The 14,646-nt window shown below is 48.5% G+C and overlaps 1 protein-coding gene across 5 annotated transcripts in view; it reads right to left on the reverse strand.

Moving 5' to 3' along the window:
- Positions 1-400: 400 nt before the first annotated feature.
- The window catches only part of LOC115459083 (disintegrin and metalloproteinase domain-containing protein 15-like), a 38,683-nt gene continuing 24,437 nt past the window's right edge, over positions 401-14,646 (reverse strand). The window contains exons 14-25 of one of the 5 annotated variants that reach the window (XM_030188947.1): positions 12,306-12,501; positions 11,737-11,845; positions 10,543-10,720; positions 10,357-10,434; positions 10,160-10,271; positions 8,876-9,020; positions 8,533-8,592; positions 7,292-7,400; positions 6,344-6,421; positions 2,489-2,560; positions 1,983-2,110; positions 401-1,042 (exon numbers count right to left, since the gene is read on the reverse strand). In XM_030188947.1, coding sequence (XP_030044807.1) covers positions 979-1,042; positions 1,983-2,110; positions 2,489-2,560; positions 6,344-6,421; positions 7,292-7,400; positions 8,533-8,592; positions 8,876-9,020; positions 10,160-10,271; positions 10,357-10,434; positions 10,543-10,720; positions 11,737-11,845; positions 12,306-12,501 — 1,329 coding nt within the window. In that variant the 3' untranslated portion in view covers positions 401-978. Of the gene's footprint in view, positions 1,043-1,982; positions 2,111-2,488; positions 2,561-6,343; positions 6,422-7,291; positions 7,401-8,532; positions 8,593-8,875; positions 9,021-10,159; positions 10,272-10,356; positions 10,435-10,533; positions 10,721-11,736; positions 11,846-12,305; positions 12,502-14,646 lie in introns of all 5 variants that reach the window. The other 4 variants (XM_030188946.1, XM_030188948.1, XM_030188949.1 and 1 more) reach the window with 4 other exon arrangements.

Below are 14,646 nucleotides of genomic sequence, written 5' to 3' on the forward strand. Positions count from 1 at the left end.
TGTATTAAGTTATGTCCAATAAAAAAGGTATCATCTTATTTTCTTTTCCATGTTTTATTTTGTTTGATTTCTATTGATAACCTTAAGAGTGGACTAACACGGTTACCACACTCCTCTACTTAAGATTTTTTTAAAATTTAATTTGCCTTTTTTATTGTAAACCGTTTACCCTGTTTAGTAAAGCCATGGTAGCAGCTGCCACATGGCAAAGCCAACACAGCCCAATTCACAGTGAACGGGCTACGTCGGAATTAGTGCGGCTTTATTTTAGGATTGCTGGTATATCCAATAAGAGGCAGGTATAAGCACCACCTACACTTGCTCCTGTTCCTGAAACATGTGAAAGAGTTTCCAGTCTACAAAGCCATAGGCAAACCCATGAAATACACACAGACACACATTGGTTTACAGCAGCTTTAAAGTTCCCTCACAAAGGTGCTGAACTTGTAATGGCCTCTTGAACTGCTTTCGCCACAGTATAAATAACAGAACAGATCTCCCCCACATCTGCCCTTCAGTCCTTAATTTTGCCCTAGGCCCCTGCTTACATAATCCACAGAAGCAGCATTTGAGCGAGTCTGAAATCAGTCCTCAGGTTCCGGTAAAACATTCTGCTCCCTCTGGTTTCCAAGTCTCAAATTCCTGGTTCCCCCTTCATCAAGCCAACATTTGCCCTATGATTGTCTCTGCACAGCTGAAGCAGGTCTATACGAGACAGGATTCAGCTCCAGATCTATTTAGCCCCATTCTCTGTTACTCTGCGGGCCAAGGGCAACCAACGTCCTCTTCTCACCCATGCTAGACTGGTGGAACCTATCCTGTCCCCCAGGAGACGGGCACTGAAGCAAGGTTGAAGTGATGGCTGCAAAGGGTGGAGGATGCTCCCCCACCACACCCATGCAGCGACTGCAAGAGCAGAGCGGTATCATCTCCCCCTCACCATCAGTTCATGTGTGTGACAACAGTGTCCAGCCTCAGTTATACTTGCTGTGCCTGGAGGTTCCCACCGGTGGCTGTGGCTGGAGGCGGAGGGGGTGCAGGCCTACGGAGAGGAAAAAAATAAGTCAGAAGGTGACGGAGCAACACCAGGAAACGGAAAGAAGCTGGAGTTAGGGACGTCCAGGAGATGGACAGAACAGCCAAGACAACACATTTTACACACACACACACACAGGCAGAACTGAGCTGAGGTTTCTCCCATCACAGGAAAACCACTTCCTCCCTGTCTCTGCAGCAGTGCCGTAGCAAGGGCTAATGGCACCCGGGGCAGGTCGCCGCTGCGCACCCCCCCCCCCCCCCCGGGTGCAGCACGGCACGACCCCCCCTCTGTGGCGCACCCTCCCGGAGCGCATTCTTACCTGCGGGAGGGCCGATCCGCCCCGAGTGCACGGCACTCGGAGCTGCGTCTGCCCCGCTGGTTCCCTGCTCTCTCTGCCCCGGAAGTGCAGAGGGAGCAGGGAACCAGCGGGGCCAGCACCCCCCGAGCACGTGCACCCGGGGCGGACCGCCCCTCCCGCCCCCCCTTCCTACGCCACTGCTCTGCAGGGAAACCCAGTGGCCTTTGGTGCGGCTGATAAAAAAAAAATATGGAAGGAGGAAACAGAAATATGTACTGAGCACCATCATTAAAGCAATTCCTGTTAACTTTTATCTTGATGTCTGTTTTGGAAAATTCAAATAAAAAGGAAAAAGGAATTTGATGCTGCTGTAGCTGAAGGCTCTCTCTGGCCCAATGCAAACTACTAAGTTAAACTCTCACAGTACACTTCAGAAACCAAGATCTTATCCAGCATACCCTGCTTATCAATGACGCTCACTCCTGTCATGGTATCTGGAAACATTACCCGAGTGAGAAAGCCAGACCCTGATGGTTATCTAGGAGCCATGTCTGCAGAAATTGCAGGTCTGCACTGCCAGCAAGTATGTGGTCAGTTTCTGGCTTTCCTCCTTGGACCATCCCTGTGGAGTCACTGGACACTTGCCTGGAAGGGAACACCACTGCTTGAGGAGTGTATATGGGCACAGCAGAAAGCAGCTCCTCTCGCTCTTCTGTTGGCGGGTCCGAGGGCAGAGGCTTCTTTGGGGGAGGTGGTTTCACAGGAACTTGAGGCTGAAGTAAAAGGAAAACAACATTCAAAACTAGGCAGGCCGTTGCCCTCCTTATCACTCACCCCACGTGGCCCAAACACCTTCCCTTGACTTTGGCAGGGCCACAAGGCCTCTCTCTCACTGGGCCAGCAGAAGGCACTGCCGGAGACAGCAAGAGGACTCGGTCAGCCAACACCGCTGAAGGAATCTCAAACAACTGGCTTTCAAAGTCAGGAACCTCGCCAGAAAATGCCAACACGTCACCTTGTTTCTTGCATCCAGTCTAATAGGCAGCACCAGTACATTCATTATGGCATCAGCCAACCCTGTCACCACAAAGCTCCCGTCACCAAAGCACCACCAGCACTGAGCAGAGCCGACTCCGTGCCAGTCTTGTTACCTGAGACTTCCTTGGCACAGGGTCCTCTGGCAAAGGTCTTGAGGGTGGGGCAGGCCTGTCGAAAGCTGTGCCCTGGACAGACAGAGCAGGGAGAATGTGAACAGCAGAGTGGCAGAGAGCCAAGAGCAATGCACAAGACAGACGTTCGCCTAGAACTGGGCTACCTGAGCACTCAAGAAGAGAAGAGAGCTGGGATCCTAAGCAGTTAGGATGGATGCGCCATGCAGTTACTGCATAACATTGTCTTTGGAGTCTATGTGCATATGCAGTGTTTATATGTACAGAACAGAGGAACAGGGAGAGGGGGAGGGGTAAATTCTTAGAGCAGCGTATAATCTGTGTTACTAACACCAGCTTCCTCGCTAGAAGGTCAATACTAACCTTCGCTGAGCAAAGAGCTGCTCACAGACCTGCCCTACTGACTCCCACAACACCTCTCCCCACTCACGCACAGGACAGAATATCCACCTGCCATTTCTCCATCTCTTTTCCTACGTCAAGGGTGTCAAAACTGCAGTCAGAGAGGTCTGCAAACGAGTCAGGTTTTCAGAATATCCTTCATGAATATGCATTGCAAAATTACAATAAATAGGGTAACACTAATTCCAATATAGTTATCAATTATTATCTACATATCATAACTATGATATCCAAAAAATATGAATACAAATTATTGTTAAAACCTATTCCTAAACTTTCCCCCAAATATTAACACTTATCACGTGATACTTTACTATCATATGACTGTCATGAAACGCCTAATACCCATCTGGGGTTACTCTGCACTTGCGCTCGTGCTCTATACTAGCACTCTCCACCCATCAACTGGGTCCTACTTGCGTCTGAGCTAGTCTCCCACTCTCAGATTATTCCTCGGTGATTTCTAGGACACTGGGGCCACAGTTCCAAGAAAGCACCCACAGACCCAAAAACATGAACCAGGATTCGTAGTCAGTCCAGGACAGCAGAGTCAATAAATTAAATAAGGTTTATTGTCACAGAACTTGAACAGTGAACAGACAAAGGTGAAATCAGCAAGCAATAACAAGTAACTGAAAATGGATCAATTATAAACATCTGTTTACTACCTGGGTAGTACCTGAGGAGGTCAGGAAATATAGCTGCTCACAGGTTACATCATATAACTGCTCACAGGGTCTCAGTAAAGAGATCTTTCTCTCTCCACTCCCTGGCTGAGAATGGGGAAAATCCAGTACCTTCAGGCTAGATTTGTAATCCAGGGTCAATCAGTGCCCAGGGCATCAATTTTGAAAGCAACTGCCCAATGGTACTGCAGATTGCCTTTCCATAAGCTGAAATTGGAAGAGAGAAAGTATTTTTCTGCAACAGCTTTAAAACAAGTGCCATCTGCTGGCCAATTAGGAGAAATACACTTCATGAAATGATACAGTTTTCAGGCTCCAAAACCCATTGTTTCATCACAATGATATATTACAGCATAATGACATCTCTATTTTGTCTAGGAAACAATACGTTCATACAAGTTAAACATTGTCCACAATCTTCTTCTGGAGAACAATGTACAAAAGTTATAACAGGCACGTCCGTCTGGGATCTGTTATCCACAACTTACCCCTCGAAGGTTATACGAAAAGCATATAAGAGGGCTCATAATGCCCCACATGAGTGGTTACAATGTTCAGCAGTAAGGGAACAGCAGACCAGGTTGTCTATTTACGTCCAATTTCAATAGATTCCTCAGTTTGCATGTACTAGAGGTAATGATTTGGGTAAGAGATTATCAGTCTGCAGGAAGCATTCAGGTGTAGGGGGTACAGCAGGGGGTCATCATGCATGTAATGGGTGAATATACTGTCACTATGTTTGGGAAACGGGGGGTAATGGTTATCCCAAATGCAATACAGCGGGCAAGACATTTAGTCTACATGGACACACTGACTGCAATTCACATCAACTGATTTATGGGATTTTCTGTCCCTACGGACTTCGGTATATAGGGGCACACCAGAAGGGAAAGTGAAACATAGAATAGCACAACATCTGAGTAAATTTGCAGGTTCGGCGTTTGGAGGCTCTTCTGGTTGGTCATTGGAAAACAGACCACCATCGATTAGCAGATTTATGGTCTGTGTTGCTGTATCAGTGTGTCTCGGGGAGGGGACATTTCCAGTTGCTTATGCGAAAGGAATAGAGTTTCATTTCCCTTTGGAAGACAATACTACCCAATGGTCGTAACAAGGAAGTGGACTGGTCAGTTGTTTGAGTAAGGGGAGAGGATTAAATATTTATTCGCTGAGGACACCAACGCTCCCGTATGCATGTGTTGACATCTTAGAATACAGTTGGCTTCATGCTAAGGAACGTTATTGTTGGTGCACAGACTGCTTGATGTCCGTGAAATATGTTTGAATTTATAAGGTATGTGATTTTTTTTTAATTAGGCGTGATAAGGTGCTATGTGTTCTTTCCCATCAACATTTAGATTATATTAGGTGTTTGACATGTTCTTACTGTCTCAACCCCTGATGAAGCGTAAAACAACATGGACCATGTTGGGTTTTGAGCGAGTATTGGTTAATTACGAACACTAAGCATTAAGAACATTGAATCTGAGTTATGTTCAAGTATTTGGACTTTGGATATTTTTGTTGAGGACCTAGACAACATCGAAACATCACAGTATTCAAAGACAAGTTTTGTGATATATCTTTTTTGTTGTTTTTGTTGTTACATTTGTACCCCGCGCTTTCCCACTCATGACAGGCTCAATGCGGCTTACATGGTACCGTAGAGGCGATCGCCAATACCGGTTATAACAAACACAAAGTGAGGTTGTGGTAAAGTTCATGTGTGACAGACACATTGGGGAGCCGTAAGAAGAAGAGTTAGGTAATGTCCATTATGTCCAGTATGATCTTTGGTTTTGTTGTGTTGTTGGGTTAAGGCATTTAAGTTTGGTCATTTGGATATGCCTTTTTGAACAAGTTAGTTTTTAGTAATTTCCGGAATTTCAGGTGGTTATATGTTGTTTTCACGGCTTTTGGTAATGCATTCCATAGTTGTGTGCTTATATAGGAGAAGCTGGATGCATAGGTTGATTTGTATTTGAGTCCTTTGCAGCTTGGGTGATGGAGATTTAGGTATGTTCGTGTTGATCTTGATGTGTTTCTGGTTGGTAGGTCTATGAGGTCTGTCATGTATCCCGGGGCTTCTCCGTAAATGATTTTGCGAACCAGGGTGCAGATTTTGAACTCAATGCGTTCTTTGATTGGGAGCCAGTGCAGTTTTTCTCGTAGGGGTTTGGCTCTTTCGAATTTCGTTTTTCCAAATATAAGTCTGACTGCTGTGTTTTGAGCGAACAACCGAACGGTGGGTTTTAATACCACGGGATTCCAGAGTGAGAACGGGAGTGTGGATATCGGATCAAGCATGGAAGTGCCTATTATAACTTTTGTACATTGTTCTCCATTGTGGACAATTGTTTCCTAGACAAAAATATTCATAATTAAAGATGTTATTAATATCATATGATAGTAAAGTATCACGTAATAAGTGTTAACAGTTGGGGGAAAGTTTAAGAACAGGTTTTAACAATAAAGGTACTTGTATATCATGAATATGCATAAGATACATTTCCATACAATGAAATCTGTGCATGCAAATTGTTCACGAGAGATATCCTGAAAACCATTCATGAGATATATTTGCATGAACTGTTTCCATCTCAAGCATACTCATGAAAACCCGACTGGATTGTAGTTTGACACCTGTGCCCTACATCCTCACTAAGGAGATCACGTTACCTGTTATCTGCCTGTCCCACCTGCCCCTCATCATCCCACCACCAGCCCCTTGCCAGTAATGTTGCGTTACCTGTGACTGCTTTGGGACCGGATCAGGTGGAAGAGGCTTGGAAGGTGGGTCTGGCCGTGCAGAGTCTTGAGAGAAAGGCTGAGAGGTGCCAGCCCAGAACAAAGTGAGAAGGAAGAGACAGGTGGCAGGAGAGAAGAGAAAATGTGCAGTTACTGTTACAATGGTCATCTCATGAGCACATGCGGAGGGTTATATGACGGCCTGTGCAGCAGAGAGCATGCAGAAGGCAGAAAAGTGGGAGGAGGTGCTTAGGATGAAACCTGCCCCCTCCTCCACAACTACTGGTGAAGATACTTTCTCCATCCAGCTCGCCACAGACCCTAAACCCACAATCTTCAGTCTCCAACTCAGAGCCAGAGCCTCAGCTGGGCTAGGAGGAGATCACAAGTCCTAAACCAGCCTCCTTTCTTTCTCTCCCCTTTCCACACGTCTTCCTCCATACGATCCTCATTTCACCTTTTCCACGCCCAACGTATTCCGATGTGGAACAGATGTGAGCGAGGTCCAGAGGATGAGACTCTCCCCTCCATGCCCCGCCCCACAGTGAAGATTACTCAGGAGATGCTAAACCATTGGAAGACCCTTTCTGAACTCAGATGTGCAAGATTCTAACTTTCGGGGGTTTAGTGGTTTATAGGGGCACTGAGCACATCTGAAACACGCAGAGACTCATGATGAGAATCACAGGCTAGGAGAACAGCTATACACTTTACAGTGAAAATCCCCCAGAATCTTTCCAGGCAGACCTGAAGGAAGCCCCTACTCTGAATACCTGCGCCAAGGGTGATATTGTGTACACTCCACAGAACGCTACTGGCCACTGTGATCTTGCCCAGATGTTACAGAGGTGGACAAAGATGATGAACCATACAGGCATGGAAGCCAGAGGTTTATCATCTCATGCCCCCACCTCTGTCCTCTGCACCCTGTGCCTTCTTCATCTCATACCTTAGTTATGGCTGGCATCACCTGGAGCTCCGTGCTCTGCATCCGCTGAGGGGGTCTTGGGCGTTCAGGGGGTACCTGGGTCATGGTTCGTGCCTCGGTATGAGAAATCCTGCCAAAGAATAAACAACACTGATCTGGCCTAAAAGTACAAAACAGCACGGCAGAGCCCGTAGCAAAAGAAGTCCCCTAGCCTATGGCAAAGCAACCCACCACCTCATTTTAAGCACCCAACAGCACTGCTCCATGCATCTAGCGTTTCTCAGAAAGCACTGCCCATGAGCTCCCCCCACCCCACTGCCTATAATCCAGAACAGCTGTGCACGTGGCCTCAGCCAACCTAAAATGATGTTGACAGAGAAGCTGCAGAAATTCCACAGCCTCCTGAAACCTCCTACCCCCACTGGCTTACATACTGCTATTCAGCAAGGGAGAAACCCTAAGGGACTATCTCCACCCACCCGCCCTTTGTCTGGCGCCAATCTGAGCACAAGCAGCAGAGGACACCTGTTCCCTTACCCCATACACACAAAGGATAATTTAAAGGCCTGGGAGTTATTTACAGTAAAACAAGCTTTTTAAACAATTTCCTGTGGCAAGGGCTTGTTATACTTCTAGAACTTTCTGGGGCACCTTAATATCTACCTTTTATCAGTACAGTGAGCCCCAGGTCTGCTAAAGAGACAAAACTGTATATAAACTTGTCCCCTTCCCCCCTCAAGCTCCCAAATGCCCTCTTCTAACCCTTCACCCCCACCCCACCACCACCACCGTCAGAGGGAGTGAGAGAGGAATACTGTTCCATCCCTTAGAGCCAGATATAATCGGCAGAAACCTGTCTGTCACAGCTTCATTGATTCAGTCTGCAAAGAGAATAGACAGGTGCAGGCGGCAGAAAGCAATGCAGAATTAAACTCTTTATAAGCTACTGAAGCATTTCTGGTTGGGGGAGGTCTTTCAGTTCCTGGGTGATGTTGTGATTCAGGGGGATCCTCTTGACTCAGCAGTGAAATCCTTGGATCTGTTCACTGCTGGTAAGAGTCACACATTACCTCAGAGTTACGCTCAGGGTAGGAGAAAATTGAGTAGCATAAGTCCCTGTTGCTTTTGGGACCTGGGTTTGGGACTTAAATGCCGATATGAGGAGGAATGAGTTTTTCCTCTGTCTGTCACACAGAAATGCTGCAGCGGGTCCCCAGAGCCGTCACTCTCGCCAGTAAGCAGGGAACATTTGCAGACATTACCGGTTCCCCTCAGCCGTGACGCCTTCACCGAGGAATCGGACTCGAGTCTCGGGCTCTGCACTGAAGGAGAAGCAGAGTCAGGTCGGGATTAGAACCCAGCTCTCCAAGTCTCTTAGCATCACCTTAATCCCCAACCACCATCCCAGTTTCCTTCCTAACGCAGTCCGTTCCCCCACCTCCCACCAGAAGTTCAAACAAGTGAAAAAGTGATCACGAAACCCTTGAATTGTCTGTGCCACACAGTCTCTTCTCTGGCTGCAGACAGGTGCAGAGGTTTCTATTCCTGGAAAGCAGACAAGTTAGTGATGCATTCAAGCGGCTTCTAGGTGTGGGGTGCAGGTACCTGTACTGGCAGCTGGAAGCCTTTCTGAACCTGCAGAGACCCTTTCTCAGGGTGCTGCGCTTAAAGTAACAGATGCCCAGGAGTACAACCAGTGGGAGCAGAAGGAGGAAGACGAGGAGGAGTCCTGTGGATACAGCACTGCTATCTGCATGGGGGGGGGGGGGGGAGAGAAAAAGAGAAAAGTGAAAACCAGTGATGGAAGAGAGATACGGAAAGAGACACAGACGGATAAAAGTGGGTGGTAGGTAAGGAGAAGTGTCACAGAAAGGAAGGGAAGTGATGGAAGAGTGGCACAGAGGAATGGGGAGAAGAGACAGACATGAGCAGAACAATCTCCTCTGATAACACAGACAACAGCCAGTGACTCCACTTTCCAACAACAAAAAAAACAACCCCAAAACATTCAAAATGCACAGACAGTGAGAGAGAATCCCTCACACAGAGCCTGAAAAGAAAAGCAATTCACTTCCGGGGGCCAAGAGAAATATGCACCCCCACCCCAAGCAGCCTTCCCTACAGCTCCCCCCCCCCCCCCCCCCCCCGCACAGTGTGTCAGACACAAAATATGCTCCTTGCTTAACCTTCACACCAATCTCTACCAGTGGCGTAGCAAGGGCGGAGCGGTGGGGGCGGTCCGCCCCGGGTGTCAACGGGTGGGGGGGGTGCTCCGTCCACCCCCCCGCCCCGGCGCAGCGCCTCTCACTCCCCCTGACAGTCCCCACCTGCCTACCAGCTGAGCTCCGGCCGGCACCTCCAATCTGCAGCGCTGCTGACTTTAAATGAAGAAAACCGTCTCGTCGTTGGCCCTTTACTCACTGAGTCCCGCCCTCTGATATAACTTCCTATTTCCTCGAGGGCGGGACTCAGTGAGTGAAGGGCCAACGACGAGACGGTTTTCTTCATTTAAAGTCAGCAGCGCTGCAGATTGGAGGTGCCGGCTGGAGCTCAGCTGATAGGCAGGTGGGGACTGTCAGGGGGAGTGAGAGGCGCTGCGCCGGGGGGGGGGGGGGGTGCCGACGCCAGGGGGGGCGGCGCCGTGTTGCACTGCACCCAGTGGGGGGTGCGCACAGCGGCAATCTGCCTCAGGTGTCAGCCAAGCACGGAACGCCACTGATCTCTACCCCTCCTTGCACCGTGTTCACTTGTTCATCTCTGACTGAGAAGATGTAAAGAGAAAACCAGAGAACAACAGGCAGCTGTGCTACGGACAGGGACTGGATAGACCCAGGGTCTACTCTCCACCTCTGCATTGATCTGGTGCGAGGACAGTCCTAGAGCACCTACCGGTCTCTGGTTCCAGCGGCCCACTGTCCACGCTCCCTCCATACCCAGAACCCTTGCAGTCCGGAGAAGACCAGCCTCGGTCACAGTGGCAGTTCTTGTTGCTGTTACACACCTAAGAGGAATAGAAAACACTGAGAAAACAGCATACCAAGCTCACCCTTCCCTGCAGAACAGAATCGCCCTCAAATTATTCTTACCCCATGCCCGCTGCATTTTCTCTGACACTCCTGGACCCCCAATGTGGACACATTCTGACACTTCTGGTTAATGCACACCTACGGAGTAAGGGTATCTGGTCAGCCGTAAGTCCAGGGCAGGAAAGCAGGCCAGACAGAATCTCACTTCCCCTCCACTCTATGCAAGCAAAGAGTTACCGGCTCTACCTTCCCACTGCCGCAGGCTGTGCCAGACATCACCATGGCAGGGTCTGTGATATCGTCACCGAGGTTGAAATGTACGCTGCGGCATGCCCGTTCTCTGTGGTTCACAACCTCTGCATTGGAGCCCAGCAGGGGGCGCTCATTCCCTCCCTGGCACTGAATCTTCCCACATTTCATATCCCTACAGAGAGACGAGAATGTAGGGGTTTAGGGCGGAGAAGCAAAATGTTCCTCTATCACATATCTTGTGGGGTATCCACAGCTCAGAGAAACTGATTTGATAATTCTTCTGTTGGTCCGATGAAAGTGTCGGAGCCTGCAGGGAATGCAATGCACTCTTCCATGAAGAAAAAGCTATTCACAATTTCCTTGACCCACCCCCCCCTACTCCCTCCCCAAAACTCTTCATGCAAGGTCTGTCTCACAGCAGACATCTCTCTGCCCCCCCCCCCCCCCCCCCCCCACTGCTCAGTAAGAAAAGCTGCATCTTGCAATCAGTGGCGTAGGAAGGGGGGGCGGGGGGCGGTCCGCCCCGGGTGCACGCCGCTGGGGGGTGTCGGCTCCGCGCTGGTGCACTGCTCTCTCTGCCCCGGAACAGGTTACTTCCTGTTCCGGGACAAAGAGAGCAGTGAACCAGCGCGGAGCCGACACACCCCAGCAACGTGCAGTCGGGGCGGATCGGCCCTCCCGCCCGTCTGTCGCCGCAGGTATGCGCTCCGGGGGGGGGGGTGCGCTCCAGTGGGAGGAGGGTGCGCCGTGCTGCACCCGGGGGGGGGGGGGGGGTGCGCAGCAGCGACCCGCCCCGGGTGTCAGCTCCCCTCACCACGGCTCTGCTTGCAATATTCAGGATGTCATCAGCTTTGAACTGTCAGGACTGAAAATGGCGATATATTTTTATGTCTTCACAATTTTCTTCAATATCTTTTTCCCACTTGCTTCCCCTCTGTTCTTATTTTCTTTTTAGTTTGTAAACCTCTTTAATGCCTACGGTCTCGGCCAATTAGTGGTATAACAAGTGCAACGAACAAATCAATCATTTTGAATGGATTTGTTTCCACAATAATGGTATAAAAATGTTATAAATAGTCCTCCTTCCCCTACTGTTGGTTACATTCATGAGGTTCCCTCAAGCAGGTGAAGGCCCAGGTCTTCAGGCCTTCACAGTTACTCCCCAGTCCCAGCTGACCTCGGACTCACCGGGCTCTGCAGGGGACATATGTGCCATTCAGGCTCCGTCCACAGTTGCCATATTTATCACCCCTCATGTTCACAAAACGAAAGCAGTCATCAGGAGCCTGAGTTGAGCCTGGAAATCCACATAAAGAGGTGGGGAAAAAAAAAGCAGGCAGAATGAAAACGAAGACATTCGTGTCCCCGGGAATGTGGTGTCGCACAGGAAGGAGGGGTTCACAGGGCCATGCAGGACCCCACACTTTCCTCCTTCTTCTCCTACCCGCTGTTAGCCCCATCTGCCTATTTCCCCTCACCCGGATCCCTCCATGAGACATCCTAGCTGTGCAAAAACATGCCATTTAACCCCTTCTCTCCTGTCCAACGTTCTCTGAACCAGGACCCCTGCCACCCAAGGCCACCCATCCTAGCCCTCCTCCACTTGCCTTAGCTGTGTGCCTCCCCCCACTGCACCAGGGTCCTCTCTGTAACCCTACTCCCTCCATATCACTCTTTACCCAGGTCTTCTCTTCACAATGCCTCACTCCCTTCCTTCCTTTGGTCCTTTCTCCCTTCCCCGTGCAGTTCCCCTTTACCTGGACCCCAGAGGACCTGACACTGTGAATCATACGTCCTGCAGTCTCCACTGTAGCAGAAGGCTTGGCTGCTCTTGCACGGATGTCCATCCTGGAGGAAGACATTTGGGGGGCAAAAGGAGGAGACCCCATCACAGTACTCGGGTAAATCACATTCACCCAAAGGTTCTCGACACAGCGAACCGGAGCGTTTCAGCTGCACAGCAACAGAAGAGATGGAAGGGGTGTCAGCAGCACACCTAGCACCCCAGGGTACAGATGGAACAGCAACCCTTACTCAAAGACATCCGTAACACACGTGCACAGGGAAGAACAGGGACATTCTTTCACGAAGACAGAGGGAGGAAGGCTGGAAACATCACCCCCACCCCTATCCTTCCAACAATCGAGGAATGTGGTCCCCTAAACCTCCCCCCTGTGAGCCCCCAACTCTTTACACACCAAAAGGGCACTGGTACGTGTAAGCATTTAGCACAATGGTTCTCAACCAGTGTGTCAGGACGCACTGGTGTTGCACCAAAAGTTTGAGAACCAGGAAGTCGTGTACTTGAAATCTCTGAATCTGGCCCCTACTTCTGTCATCAGCCCCAAACGAAAATGTTGCAGGTCCAGCTCTCTCTTCCACCTTTGCTTCTGTATTTCTCTTACATCATTGTTCGCAACAATTAGTTGACTATAAGTAAATAAAATAAGTACATAAGCATTGTCATATTGAGACAGACCGAAAGTCTATCAAGCCCAGCATCCTGTTTCCAACGGTGGCCAATCCAGGTCACAAGTGCCTGGCAAGATCCCAAAAAAGTGCAATACATTTTATGCTGCTTATCCCAGAAATAAGCAGTGGATATTCCCAAGTCCATTTTAATAATGGCTTATGGACTTTTCTTTTAGGGAGCTATCCAAACCCTTTATAACCCAGCCAAGCTAGCTGCTTTTACTCCATTCTCTGGCAACGAATTCCAGAGTTTAATTACAGTTGAGTGAAGCAATATTTTCTCCGATTCGTTTTAAATTTACTACTTTGTAGCTTCATCGCATGCCCCCTAGTCCTAGTATTTTTGGAAAGCATGAACAGACGCCTCACATCTACCCGTTCAACTCCACTCATTATTTTATAGACCTCTATCATATCTCCCCTCAGCAGTCTTTTCTCCAAGCTGAAGAGCCCTAGCCGTTTCAGCCTTTCCTCATAGGGAGTATACAATTTTCTTACATTGTGCCTATTTTCAAGGGAGTGCACACATGCAGAGCATGGCTGGAACACTCAGTTACGCACATCCCGGCCATATTTACGGGCCTACACTTACACAAGCTCTAAATGTTAGGCCCACCGATACCGGCTTACACTAGTTTTCTAATACAGAACCTTAACCACCCAGGTTATACAACAGGCTCCTACAACCACCCCGGGGCACCTAATGGAGGCCAGTGTCTGATCAGCCTGTGTCAAAAAGTCATCCTTTAAGCCTCCTCCTGAAGGCCAAATCATTGGAATCTAGCCCAACAGAGATTGGGAGGGAGGCAGATATGGGAAGGCAGAGAAAAAACAGATAAACCTTATGCCGTTTCCAACATTTTAACTGATCCTTTTTGACGCATAATTCCACAAGCAAACTGTTCCATAACTGGGGTCTTTTGTACCAAAAACACACACAACCTAGTCGATTCTTTCCACAGAATTGCAACGGTAGGACAGTCAACAAGCCGTTGAGGAATGACGGGAACGTTGTGCATGGTGCTCATATACCAAAGAGTTGAGATCAGTAAGATACCTTATGTATAACTGTAAAAATCTACATAAACACTCAATATTTCTCAATGTCTAATGGGAAGCCAGAACAGGCCAGAGAGGATCTATTTACCTAGTCTCACTAATCAATCGGGCAGCTGTCTTCTAAGCAAAGGCTTAAAAACAACCCAAGAGCAGGAAAGTGAAGCAACACAAGAAGAGGGTCCCAAGGAGCTGGGTCAAAGTCTTTAAGACAGTCCAAATTCCCAAAGAAATTCAGCAACTCCTACCTGGTGAAATATTCTAAGGATAATAACGTGACCCACCGTAACATTACCCCTACTATTTCCAACTCATCTAAACATTTCAGTAAAATCTGACGCATTACTGTATCAAACGAAATATCTATAAATAAACAACAACAACAAGAAAAGATCATTATCCTTTCCTTCCACTCTCGTCAAAAGAAAATCAAGCAAAATGGAGCTCAATGTTTCGAAACCATGTCAGGTCAACTATCCTGCCATACGTCTAGTAATCCCTGCTCTTCCACATAACTGTCTCACTGCAACCTGCCCTATCAACTTCTCCAAAAATAGCAACAGAGAAATA

The sequence above is a fragment of the Microcaecilia unicolor genome, unplaced genomic scaffold, assembly GCF_901765095.1.
Source record: "Microcaecilia unicolor unplaced genomic scaffold, aMicUni1.1, whole genome shotgun sequence".
NCBI lineage: Eukaryota > Metazoa > Chordata > Amphibia > Gymnophiona > Siphonopidae > Microcaecilia > Microcaecilia unicolor.